Here is a 14,104-nt window from a genome sequence, read left to right as displayed (position 1 = left end):
AGCTAGGAATCACTGCTGGAAGCAGTTTTTTTTTTTTTTTTTTTTTTTTTTTTAAGTTTGTTTATTTCAGAGAGTGAGTGAGTGGGGGAGGGGCAGGCAGAGGAGAGAATCCTAAGCAGGCTCCATGCTGTCAGCACAGAGCCTGACATGGGGCTCGAACTCATGAACCGTGAGATCATGACCTGAGCCAAAACCAAGAGTTGTACACTTAACCGACTGAGGCCCCAGGCTCCCCAAGCAGCCACCAAGCTTTTGGATCAGGGTCCAGAAATGGAACAAAACTCTTAACGTGAAGGAAAAATCATTTATTTCTAGAACTGGGAAGAGATTTGGTGGCAGGCCTGAAGACCTCTGCCAACAAGAAGAGCTAACGTTCACTGGCTGCGTAGTGTGTGCCCGCCCATGACATGACCCTCACTAAGGTTCTCCATGACGCTTACATGGATGAACTTCAGGATCAGTGCTCACCCTGAGGGGATGTGACTTTGTGACTTAGATTATTCTTCCTTTCCCGGGAAGGTCAATTATATACCCAACTCTGAACACTTGCTGATTGTTCATCTTTGCCGGTCAAATGTATCACGCTGGTAAGTTCATCAGCCATACAATCTAGTGATGGATTATTTCTCTCCTCACCTTGCTGTTGTGGAAAGAAAGATAAAGATGACCCAGGACTTGAGAGGATCAGATCCAGAGTTATCATTGGCTTCAGAGCTGTCCACGTTAGTCTGGTTTTGAAGAAAAAACACGCTACAGACCTATTTTGCTCATAAACAACTTTTATTTTTGTTCTCAGTATGTGCCCTTGAAGATTCCAAAATGTCTGGAGTTTCTGACTCTCCTGGGACCAGAGGGAAGAGCACTGTACGGAAATACTCAACCTTGGTGCGTCGCTCTCTCCTGAGGAGCTAAGTCTGAAGGCCTCAGAGAGAGGGAGCACACACTCACACCTTATTCCAAGGCGGGTAACACAGTGAACAAAGAATTAGTGAAACATAGACTCAGTCTGTAGAGGGCTTCAAATATACATATTCTATATATATAAACCTGTTATATAGGATTTCAACTTATTGGTTTCCTTGTGATTTGTAAGTAAAGTACAAATGATATAGATGGTGTACACGGCTGATTTCCCCTTCTCAGCCCCCCTCCCTCCCCAACATAAATAACATCACAAAGGTCAGGTGATCCTAAGAGTTTCTGTTGTAAATATTTTGTTTTAAAAATCATTTCCCCTTCCTCCCCTGCAAACTACCTCTGAGAGTTTGTAACATAGCAGCATGGAACGGACGCGACCGAGGACAGCATGGATCTAATGGGGAGAGCGCACGACGTTGCTTCTCACTGGCACCAGACGGGCTTTTGCATTTCCACTGACAACAGAGGCTACGACAGGAAGCAGAGAATGTGCAACGCGGTTTCATCCTCCGCCCGAGAGGAGGAGGCTGGCTGGACCACTGAAGAAAGCCCTAAAGGCATCGAGGTTTTGGAGACAGAGCGCAGCTCCAGAAACGTCTTGGCTCGGTATTTACACGGTATCTTTCGGCTGCATTTTCCTTTTGAGAAATCTGTGTTGCGGAGGTTGGCTGGGGGAAAGAAGGAACTTAAAAACAAAACAAAACCAATTCCCACATATGTAGAAGTCCTGTTTTAAGTCTTACTCAGTTATTCTCACACACGTCATTAAAGGTAGATACTGACAATGATTGGTTTCTTTTCTTATTATTTTTTTTTTTTTAAGAGCATGAAGGGAGAGAGAGAAAGAGAGAAAGAGAGAGAGGAGGGATGCACTAGGGAGAGCGCCGTCCCTTCTTCAGCATTAAGTGACACTGGATAGTCTGGATTCGGTTCTTGGCCGGAACAAACTCAGGCTGCAGCTTCAGTGTCGATTCATACCACACCAGTGCTTTTTCAAACTCTTCCTGTGAGAGGCAAAGGGACAGACGTGAGAGGGATACCCAGCTAAATATGTGTCATCACTGGTTTCTTCTCGAGAAGCGCCTCTGTGCCAGTCGCAATCCTGCTGTATTTTCTCAATAGGTGTACATCTCTGAGGAAAACTCCGAGGTCTGGAAGGAAACAACTACCTCCACCCCCAAGGCACAATATCACAAAGAAAATGAAGGCAGAGCCCAAGAGCCAAAATGGAAGGGGAGATCACCTTTACAAAAGTCTGGCCCAACACACTGGGAGGCATCCTGGAGGTAACAGTGAGAGCCATCATTCCTGAGTACCTGCTCTGTGCCGGGCCCTGTGCTGGGTGCTTTACAAAATCCCTCCATTGAATCCTCACAGAAACTTCTAGAACTATGCCTGGCAAATGCTCCTTATGCATCTGCCTGAAGTTTTGTTACTACTAGAGAGATGGAAGTAAAGTCAGGTATCTCAAAGTCAGGTATTGTAGATTTTCAAACAGCTTTTTTGTTCTCTCTAGTGTTTAAAAATACAAACATTGTTTGGAAATGATCACGGCCATTTTGAAGGCATTAATCTTTTACGTAGACCAACACTCTCAAAGAAGAGCCCAAACCAACTGGTTGAATGACGCCTCCTAGGCAAGTGAGAGGCAGAATTTCTCATTCACAGTAGCAAATTTCACATTTACTGGGGACAAAAATAGATACTTTGATTTTTAAGAAGCAGAGAGGGAAATCTGCACATTCAGCAATACCTACCTGGCCAAATTATACTTGCCGCCTTTCAAGTCAAGGATGACACATAAAACTTAGAGCTTTAAGCTGCTTATTCTATTAGCCTTTACTGAGAATACCTTGGGTATTGCCGCATGTGAGACACCCAGCTTTAGATGCAAGTGCAAGGCATGATCCTAATGTTAAATTCAGCTATGACAGCTTCTAGAGGACCCCTGGGATTTTAAGTTCTGAAATTGGTCCTTGTTTCTGACCAGAACAAGGGTTCCGGATGATGGCTTTGGTATTTTCTCTGTAAATGGGATCCCATGTAACCAGTGGCACTTCAGCATTCATTAAACATTTGAAGAGACCTGGTATGTGCCAAACACTGTGAAATGCTAGGAACGGAAAGATGAAGAGGAGTCTCTTCTCCAAGGAGCTCCTCATCTAGGGGGAGAGACGGACACTTAAAAAAGATTATAAAACAAGGTGAAAATGTGGCAAGAAAAACATGCACAGGGCATCATGAGTGCAATGACAGGTACCTAGCCCAACCTGAAGGCTAGAGAATACGAGGGTTTATGTCCATGTGAGCATTAGGTAAGTTTTTCTGGCTCCAGAAAACTGTAGGTAACTCTGACACTATTGTTAGTGTTAAATTCATGCGGAGGAGCTACACAGCGCAAATACTTAGGTGAGTTTCATGTACTATATTTTTATCTTATTTTTAAAAATGCTTATCTATTTATTTTTAGAGAGACAGAGAGAGAGAGAGGGAGAGAGAACAGGGTAGGGGCAGACGGAGAGGGAGACCTAGAATCCCAAGCAAGTTCCATGCTGTCAGTTTAGAGCCTGATGAGGGGCTTGAACTCATGAACCATGAGATCCATGACCTGAGCCGAAATCAAAGAGTCAAAGGCTTAGCTGACTGAGCCACCTGGGAGCCCCTTATGTACTGTATTTTTTTTTTTTTAATTTTTCAAATGTTTTTATTTATTTTTGAGACAGAGAGAGACAGAGCATGAGCAGGGGAGGGGGAGAGAGAGAGGAAGACACAGAATCCGAAGCAGGCTCCAGGCTCTGAGCTGTCAGCACAGAGCCCGACGCGGGGCTCGAACCCACGGACCGTGAGATCATGACCTGAGCTGAAGTCGTATGCTCAACCGACTGAGCCACCCAGGTGCCCCTATGTACTGTCTTTTTAATGCACAAACCCTTTAGCCATAAAATATACCTTTGGTGGACCTAGCAATTTCAGACACAAAATGTACAGGAAACTGGAGGACACTGATAGCCAAGGAAGTTTTGCAATCAAAGGTGTGCCCGGGAGAGAGGGGCAGAGTCGGTGTGCTCTACCCCCACTACCAATCTCACCATTGCCACGTAGACGTTGCCCAGCGTGAAGTGGTTCACAGCAAAGTGCGGCGCAATCTCTACTGCCATGGTGGCTACTATGACAGCGTCGTTCCAGAGCTTGGCATTGTGCAAGATATTAGCCAGGCTAATCAGGGGCACATCCTGGGAACAGAAGGAGAATGGCGAGAAGGGAAAGATACTGGTTTTTGAGCTTTCATTCTTAGTTGTTCATAAATAATGCAGTAGGTTTTTCCTGGTCAATGACTGAGTAATGCAACTGAACCTGCTGGTCTTCTATTTGCTACTGGCCTGTGATCTTCTATTTGCTAGATAGATAAGGCGATATCTATGGCCTGTGATAGATAAGGCGACTGCGCGAGAATATAAACCAATGCATTACTTCTTTCATTAGGAAAGTCTAGCCTCAAAACACAAAGCAGAAATGTCAACTGAGTAAATAATCTGCTTAGTGAAGTTGGTGGTTTACGTTCTGGTATAGGCTCCCATCTTGTTGCAGATTGGTAATAAACGGCTCATGGACTGACACCTGTCCATAGACCACACACTCTGAGTCATGCTGTCACAGAGTCAAAGTGCCTTCTACAAGGTCCACAGCATCATCTGCTTGAAGCAGGGGCTGGTGAACTTTGGCCTACAGGCCAAATCTAGCTGGCTGCCTGTTTTTGTAAGGTTCTCCTGGAATGTAACCATTCCCATTCTTTTACGTATTTCTGTGGCTGCTTTATGCTACCATGGCAGAACCGAGTGGCAAGAACAGAGGCTGTCTGACCTACATAGCCTAAATTTCTTAGCGTGTGGCCCTTTACAGAAAACATTCTCTGACCCCTGACCTAGAGTGTTGGCCCTTGCTGCTGTCTAGCAGTACAGAGCACAGGATGATAGGCTGAGCAAGTAGCGACATTTTTATCATCACAAATATTTATGTCCTTTAAATGTGTTACCCAAGCAATTACCACCTGAATCACACAGTCTGGAGTTCTATAGGAGATACAGAAGACACAGGAAAGGAGGACCCCTCTGTCCTTACTGGACACTCGCAGAGTGCAGGGCATTACGTGAGGCCACAGAGGTCTCATAACCTGCCCAAGGTCACAAAGTAGGGCAAGGGCAGGCCCCTCTAGCAAGGGGCCCAGCTGCATTTGGAACTCAACAGTGCCTAAAAGGAAAGGTGAGCTCCTTCCACCACTCATGAAGACATGAGCCATGTCATCAGGAAGTAGGAGATGTGGAGATTAATGCAGAACTCAGCACATGTGGACACAAACGTGCTGTTAAAAAGCTGAACATTCTCAGTCATCATAACTACAACTGGCATTTTTGAAAAGACTGATGTTACACTGAGTTAGCAGGGCTTTTTGAAGTTTTCGTTTTTGTGGAAAAGGTGAAGTCAGATGAAGACCAGGAACTGGCCGATATACAAGAAGAGATGGAAACTGCTTCAGTTTCTGTGTCTGGAAGCAAGCTTAAGTCAGCAGTCTAAGCAAAATAAGTGTAACAGGCTTCCAGGCCTCTGGGGATGAGCTAAACCCAGAACGACTTGCAGGGTGACAGGCTGCCTAGGCCAGTATGTTTTATGCCAGGTGGTTCTGAATAGAAAGAAACACCTTCCAGTGATCCTGAAGACCTTCCCCCAAGTCCCCATTTGCTGAGGCAGGAAGGCATGGTGGTGGGTATGACGTCCAGGCTTGTGGTAGCATAAGTGGGGTCACAGGTTCTTCTAGCCTATGCTATTTTGCCACTTTCTTACTGGCTAAGAATGAGGACGGCTAGTTGAAACCTCAGAATAAACAATGGAAAGGACCAAGAGACAGAAATTCACACCTTCTGAGTCCCACTCACCTTCATCTGGTGTGGAGCATAGTGGAGGGCCTGGCGGAGGCAGTCAATTGCCTTCTTTCCTTGGCCTTTTACTCTCCAGTAGAGGGCTGCCATGCTGGAAAGGACCCAGGATGTCTGGTTCTACAAAGGAATGGTCAGTTGAAGCTGGTGTCTCTTAAACATACGAATTTACCACCAAGACTCAGAACAGTAACATGCATTCATGACCACTGAGTACTTACTAGGTGCTGGAGGCAGCCACACATGTGCATCCTCAGTAACCCTAACAGCAACCCTACGAGCTTGTACTGATCTTACAGCCTTTTATAGATAAGAAAACTATGACTCAAAGAGATTATCTTGTCCCAATCCGCTCAACTATTAAATAGCAGAACTATGTTTCATGCCCATGATCTTTTGGAATTAAATTTACTTAAGTTTTTGAACAGGTAACTCATTTACATGTTTCAAAGACCAGAAGGTATGCAAAGTTATACAGTGAAAAGTCTCCTTCCCATTCTTGTCTCTATTGTATACAAGTAAACAGTATTTTTAGTTTCCTATGTAACTTTCCAGTAAAACTTTATGCTTTATATAAACAAATATGAATACAGGCTGAAACTCCCATCTTTTCGTATGAGGTCACATGTTACTTATATAAAAGGTAACATTCACTTGCACTTTGTTTTCTTCACTAAACAATACACCTTGGAGTTCTCACCACATCAGTGTATGGAAAGCCTCCTCGTTCTTTTATTATCAGCTGCATTATTATTCATTGTATGGATGTTCCATTATTTATTTAACTAGATCCTTATGAATGAATACTCCTCTCTCCCCCAATTTTTTACTATTACAAACATCACTGAACAAATAACCTTAGGTATGGTTTTGCATTTGTGCCCGTGAATTTGTAGGATACATCTCCAGATGTGGACAAGGGAATACACATGTCATTTTGATAGATACCATCACACTGCCCTCCATAGGACTGTAACAATTCCTCACCAGAAATACATGTGTCCCTGTTTTGTTATAGCCTCACCACAGTCTGTTATTAAACTCTTGTACTCTTTGAGAGGTAAAGAATGTGGTTTAAATCTGCATTTCCCTTCTCATGAATGGAACTGACCATCCTTTCATGTTTGACAGCCCTTTGTATTTCCTTTCTGTGAAGTAGCTGCTCTTATATTTTGTTAAGAGGTCTTTATCTTCTCTATTTGAAAAAGCTCTTTATTTATTAGAGAGATTAGTTCCCTGCCTATGATATGAATTACAGATACATTCTCTCAGTTTTCTGAAGTCCACTTTTGGACCTATGGTGCTTTTTGTGATATAGATTTTGATTTCTGCGTAGCTCAGCTTATTAATTTGGATGGTCTCTGGATTTTCAGTTGTTGCTAAGAAGGCCTCAGATTATCAATAAATTTTACCATGTTTTTTTCCCCAGAACTTTTATAGTTTTATGTTTTACATTAAAATTTTTTTTAATGTTTATTTATTTTTGAGACAGAGACAGAGAGAGAGCGAGCGAGCAGGGGAGGGGCAGAGAGAGGGTGACAGAATCTGAAGCAGGCTCCAGGCTCTGAGCCGTCAGCAAAGAGCCTGACCCAGGGCTTATACTCACAAACCCTGAGATCATGGCCTGAGCCAAAGTCGGATGCTTAACCAACTGAGCTACCCAGGTGCCCCTTATTTTTCACATTTAAATCTTTGATCCATTTGAAATTTAACTTGGTGTTAAAGAAAAGATATGGCTCCAATTTTATTTTTTTCCAGATGGCTACTAAGTTGTCCCAATAATATTTAATGAATAATTCATCCCTCCTCCCACACCAAGATGCTACCTCTACCATACACAAAATTTCAGTACTTAATTTAGGTCTCATTTTGGATTTTCCTTTTGATGGATGGACTCTCAGCCAATACAGATGAAGCAATCAGAAAACTTACCCTGCTTTCTACTTTATTTCTTTCTTCCAGTCTAATTTTTTGGTAATTTTATCATTCTTCATTGTCAGGGCATATAGTATTTATATTCTGTTCTATCACTCCATTTCCCACTTTTGTTTTCCAATTGGTTCTGCAGTTAAATATATTCATTGATCATTGACATTACTTTTGTGTGGCTTCCCTAATCATCTTGTGGTTGGCTGAGGTTCAGCCCAATACTGTTGATGGGAACAATATTCTTTGCAATTTTTGTTATGGGCTGAATCGTGCTCCACCAAAATTCATGTTGAAATCTCAACCTTTCGTACCTCAAAATATAACTGTATTTGGACAGAAGGTCTTTAAGGAGGTAATTAAGTTAAAATGAGGCCGTCAGTGTGAGGCCTTAATCCAACACCACTGGGTTTCTATGAAGGATTTATAGAAGAGGAAGAGATACATCAGGGTCGTGTGCACAGGGGGATGACCCTGTGGAGGGGCAGTGAGAGGCTAGCCATCTGAAGTCAAGGGGGGAGGCCTCAGAGGAAACCGACCCTGTCAGCACCTGGACCCTGGACCTGTGGCCTCCAGGAATGTGAGAAAACACATTTCAACTGTTTAAGGCACCCAGTCTGTGGTGCTTTGTTACGGTAGCCCTAGCAAGTTAATATAATCATATGTGTTCAAAACTTTCTGTCTGCAGCCTTCATACCTGAAGGACAGCTGGTTGGATACAAAACCATGGCTCCTTCTTTCCTTGAATAATGTGTTGGCATTCCTCCATTGCTACTTGGCTTGGATGACTGCTGCAGAGAAATGTGAAGCTGCCTGATTTATTCTCCCCTCAGTGATTTGATCCTGTTGACTGGCTCCTCGAAAGGATTCTTTTTTTTAAAACTAAAATGATCTTTCTTTAATGCCAATATTTCACACATACAAAAGAACATATTTATATAATTACATGTATACATAGTAATCATATAAAAATATATACTTATGCTATAAAGCATAAAATAATGAATATCCCAGAAGCTACCACCCTAGTGAAGAATGAACTTGCATCTACCTGTGTGTGCCTTTCCTGTTCCATCCTCTTGCCTTTTCTTCAGAGGCACACACTATCCTAAATGCTGGGTCTGTTATTCCATTGCTGTTTTAAACACTGTCCCATCACTCACACTCACACACACACACACACACACACACACACACACACACACACTTCAACAATATTTAATACTTAGTGTGCTTCTTCCTGTGCATTATAACAGTGGTATATTACTGTAAGGAGTCTTCTGGGACTTGAAGTTTCTACTCAACACTATTTCTAAAATTCATCTATGTTGTGTATAGCTTGTAGCTCATTCAACAGCTTTGCTGCATGGTTAAATGTCCACTAGGTGAATATACTAGAATGTATTTATCCATTTTCTGTAGATGAGGGCTCTGAGTTACTTCCTGTTTTTATGTTTCCTGTTGCAAATAAAAGTGCAGAATTTCTCCAGTGTAGAGTAGATATCCAGGAGTAGGATTGTTGGTTCACGATATGCAAATGTCCAACATAACATGAGAATGTGAAAGTGTTCCCTAAAGGTGTTATGACGATCTATAATCCCATCAGCAATGTTTAAGAGTGCTTCTTGCTTTATATCCTTTCTAATTCTTGGTATCATCAGTGGGGGTAAAATAGCATCTTACTGTGGTCTTAGTTTGCATTTACTGATCATTAGTGAGACTGAAAATTGTTTCTTGGTGTTTATTGGACGTACACATCTTTTTTTCAGTGAAATGTCTGTTAATATCTTTTATATATCTTTCCATTTTATTATTTATCTTTCTCATCAATTTATTTATATGTTCTGCATATCAGTCCTTGTAGGTTGAATATGTTATACATTTTTTCTCTCACTCTGTCTTCTAATTTAAAAAATGTCTTCAATTTACAAAAATGTAAACTTTAAAAATAGTTGAACTTATTCATATTTTCTCTTCTAGTTTGTGCTTTTATATCTTAAGAAATCATCTTATATTCCAAGGCCAGAAAGATCACCTCCTACATTTTACTCTAATAAAAAAATTTTTTTTTAATGTTTATTTATTTATTTATTTATTTATTTAAATTTATTTATTTTTGGGACAGAGAGAGACAGAGCATGAACGGGGGAGGGCCAGAGAGAGAGGGAGACACAGAATCGGAAACAGGCTCCAGGCTCTGAGCCATCAGCCCAGAGCCCGACGCGGGGCTCGAACTCACGGACCGCGAGATCGTGACCTGGCTGAAGTCGGACGCTTAACCGACTGCGCCACCCAGGCGCCCCTAATGTTTATTTATTTTTGACAGAGCACAAGTGGGGGAGGGGCAGAGAGCGAGGGAGACAGAATCTAAAGCAGGCTCCAGGCTCCAAGCTGTCAGCACAGAGCCCAACATGGGGATCGAACCCACAAACCGTGAGATCATGACCTGAGCCAAAGTCGGATGCCCAACTGACTGAGCCACTCAGGCGCCCCTCAGGTGCCCCATTTTACTCTAAATTTTAAAGTTCTGTCCTTGTTACTCATGGGATTCCTTTGCTAAGTGATGAGGTGAGGATGGAATTAGCCCAGCACTGCCCAGCACAGCTTCCTGCAAAACCCCCTCTCTCCCTATTGATCCTCCACGGTCCCATGTATGTCAGAGTCGGCTTCTGGGCTTTCTATTTAGTTCCTCCTGGTCATTATTTCTGTTTATCCTTGAGCATATGGCATTAGGTCTTGCTTTATAATTTTTCATAAAGGTGAGGCAATTCTCACACCCTAATTTTTTTGAGTGTCATGTCTATTCCTTTACCCTTCCATATAAATATAAAGGTCTGCTTTTCAAGTGTCATAAAAAAAAAAAAAAAAACTTGTTGTTATTTTGATTATAACAGCATTGACTCTATAAATCAAACTGGGGAAAAGTGACATGTTTATGATGTGTGTTGTCTTATCCATGAACATTATATATCTCTCTGCTTATTTAGGTCTTTTAAAATGCCTTTCAATAAAGTTTTATCACTTTGTGCAGACAAGGCATACAAATTTTTGTTAGATTTACTACTGGGAGGTTTATATTTTTGTAACAATGGAAATACATTCTGAAAATTTGTTTTCTAATACTTTGTGCTGCTATATAGAAATGCAGTTTTTTTTATCGACTTTATAGGCAGCCATCTTGACAAAAATGCTGCTATTTCTTTAAAAAAATTTTTTTAATGCTTATTTATTATTGAGAGACAGAGAGAGACAGAGCATGAGCATGGGAGGGGCAGGGAGGGGGAAGACACAGGCACAACTGTCAGCACAGAGCCTGATGCGGGGCTTGAACTCACAAACCGTGAGATCATGACCTGAGCCGAAGTTGGAGGCTTAACCAACTGAGCCACCCAGGCACCCCAAAAATGCTGTTAGTTCTAAAAATTTGTCTGTAGCTTCTTCTGGGTTTGCTATGTAGATAGTCACATCATTTCTCAATAAGATTTTGGGTTTTTTCTTCCTAATATTTAGGCCATTAATTTCTTTTTCTTGATTTAATGTACTTGCTAGGACTTTTTAAAATTTTTTAATGTTTATTTATTTTTGAGAGAGAGAGAGAGAGAGAGACAGAGAAAGAGAGAGAGAGAGAGAGAGATAGAATTTGAAGCAGGCTTCAGGATCTGAGCTGTCAGCACAGAGCTGGATGTAGGGCTTGAACTCACGAACCACGGGATCAGGACCTGAGCTGAAGTCAGATGTTTAACTGACTAAGCCATCCAGGTGCCCCACTAGGACTTTTGATACAAGTTTGAAAAAACAGTGGTGATGGTGGGCATTCTCTTTTCTGATTTCAAAGAATTATTTTAAATATTTCCCCCATTAAGATTCATCTTTGCTGTATATATTTTGTTGATTCTTCTCATCAGATTAAGGAAGTCCTGGTCTATTCTTAATTTGCATTAGCTTTACATCATGGATTGTATTGCAGAAATGCAATCTATTGAAATAATTTCATAATTCTTTAATTTGGTTGATGAAATACAAGGTTTGTTGATGAAATACAAGGTTTGCCTAAAGTTAGACCAGTTTTGTATTTCTGGGGTAAACCCAACTTGATCAAGGTGCACCTTGTTAAAGAAAAACATACACAATTGGATTTAGTCTGTTAATATTTGGCTTATGGTTTTGATACCTATGTTTATAAGTGACCTTAGTGTATTACCTTTCTTTTGCATAATGTCTTTGCCTAGTTTTGCTTTCAAGGTTACAGTAGTCTCATCTCAAGGAATTGGGAAATTGTTCCCTTTTCTGCTGTCCAGAAGAGTCTGTTTATATTGAGATAGTGTAATTCTCAAAAGTTTGGTAGAATTCACATATAAAATCAATAGACCTTGCTGTGTTCTTTGTGAGAAGATTTTTTTTTTTTAATTTTTTTTTTCAACGTTTATTTATTTTTGGGACAGAGAGAGACAGAGCATGAACGGGGGAGGGCCAGAGAGAGAGGGAGACACAGAATCGGAAACAGGCTCCAGGCTCTGAGCCATCAGCCCAGAGCCCGACGCGGGGCTCGAACTCACAGACCGCGAGATCGTGACCTGGCTGAAGTCGGACGCTTAACCGACTGCGCCACCCAGGCGCCCCATGAGAAGATTTTTTAAAGACACTGCTTTCATTTGAGTTATAATACCCAAATCAATTTGGGTAATTACATTTTTCTAGAAATTTGTCTTCTTTACAATTGTTTTCAAATTTGTTGGCATAAAATTGGTAATTTTATCACTGTCTTATCTTTTTAGCTGTAGCTATGCTTCCCTTTTACCTCAATCTTGGTTATTTATGCTTTATTTTTTCTTGATTAATTTTGCCCGAACAGTGCTTCAAAGAAACAACTTTTGGACTGTTGATTTCTATTTCATTGATTTCTGCACCTAATAATAGAACTTAAAAATGCTTACATAATCACTAAATTCTACTCCTGAAATCATTATTACCCTACATGTTAACTTGCATTTAAATAAAAATTTAAAAATACATATATATAAATTAAAAAAAAAAAAAGCATACCATGGATACCAAATAGCCATTGATACACACACACACACACACAAAGCTTAAATCAAAAGAAGTCTAAGTTGGATGTTTTAGTAAAAATATAGGACACTTATAGCTTAGTACTGAGGGTAAAACAGTATATTTCTTATATAGTAAGATATGGGTAAGACCTTACTATGGGTAAGATAGCATATTTTGAGAACTTGGTACTTTTTAAAATTTTTAAAATTTATTTTTATTTATTATTATTTTTTAATTTACGTCCTAGTTAGCATATAGCGCAATAATGATTTCAGGAGTAGAATCCAGTGATTCGTCTCCTACATAGAATACCCCATGCTCATCCCAACAAGTGTTCTTCTTAATGCCCCTTGCCTGTTTAGCCCTTCCCCCGACCTGCAACCCTTCCAGCTACCCTCAGTTTGTTCTCTATATTTTAAGTCTCTTATGTTTTGTCCCCCTCCCTGTTTTTATATTATTTTTGCTTCCCTTCCCTTATGTTCATCTGTTTTGCATCTTAAATTCCACATATGAGTGAAGTCATGATATTTGTCTTTCTCTCACTAATTCTGCTTAGCATAATACACTCTAGTTCCATCCACATTGTTGCAAATGACAGGATTTCATGCTTCTTGATTGCCAAGTAATACTCTATTGTATATATATACCACATCTTCTTTATCCATTCATCCATCAATGGACATTTGGGCTCTTTCCATACTTTGGCTACTATTGATAGTGCTGCTGTAAACACTGGGGTGCATGTGCCCCTTCGAAACAGCACACCTGTGTCCCTTGGATAAATACCTAGTAGTGCAATTGCTGGGTCGTAGGGTAGTTCTATTTTTACTTTTTTGAGGAACCTCCATACTGTTTTCCAGAGTGGCTGTACCAGTTTGCATTCCCACCAGCAGCGCAAAAGAGATCCTCTTTCTTCACATCCTCACCAACATCTGTCATTGCTGCCTGAGTTGTTAGTCATTCTGATAGATATGAGGTGGTATCTCAGTGAAGTTTTGATTTGTATTTCCCTGATGATGAGTGAAGTTGAGCACTTTTTCATGTGTCTGTTAGCCATCTGGATGTCTTCTTTGGAAAAGTATCTATTCATGTCTTTTGCCCATTTATTCACTGGATTATTTTTTTGGGTGTTGAGTTTGAGAAGTTCTTTATAGATTTTGGATACTAACCCTTTATCTGATACGTCATTTGCAAATATATTCTCCCATTCCGTAAGTTGCCTTTTAGTTCTGCTGATTGTTTCCTTTGCTGTGCAGAAGCTTTTTTTATTTATCTTG

At 40.8% G+C, this 14,104-nt stretch overlaps 1 protein-coding gene across 2 annotated transcripts in view; it reads right to left on the bottom strand.

Annotated features, from left to right (window-relative positions):
- Positions 1-761: 761 nt before the first annotated feature.
- TTC17 (tetratricopeptide repeat domain 17) overlaps positions 762-14,104 on the bottom strand; it is a 127,346-nt gene continuing 114,003 nt past the window's right edge. For both annotated transcript variants that reach the window (XM_045485025.1, XM_045485026.1), the window contains 3 exons: positions 5,850-5,969; positions 4,008-4,151; positions 762-1,922 (listed from right to left, as the gene is read on the bottom strand). In XM_045485025.1, coding sequence (XP_045340981.1) covers positions 1,791-1,922; positions 4,008-4,151; positions 5,850-5,969 — 396 coding nt within the window. In that variant the 3' untranslated portion in view covers positions 762-1,790. The remainder of the gene's footprint in view (positions 1,923-4,007; positions 4,152-5,849; positions 5,970-14,104) is intronic.

The sequence above is a fragment of the Leopardus geoffroyi genome, chromosome D1, assembly GCF_018350155.1.
Source record: "Leopardus geoffroyi isolate Oge1 chromosome D1, O.geoffroyi_Oge1_pat1.0, whole genome shotgun sequence".
In the NCBI taxonomy this organism is placed as follows: domain Eukaryota; kingdom Metazoa; phylum Chordata; class Mammalia; order Carnivora; family Felidae; genus Leopardus; species Leopardus geoffroyi.
The sequence above is the reverse complement of the archived record's forward strand: the minus strand, read 5'-3'. Positions and strand labels throughout refer to the sequence as shown.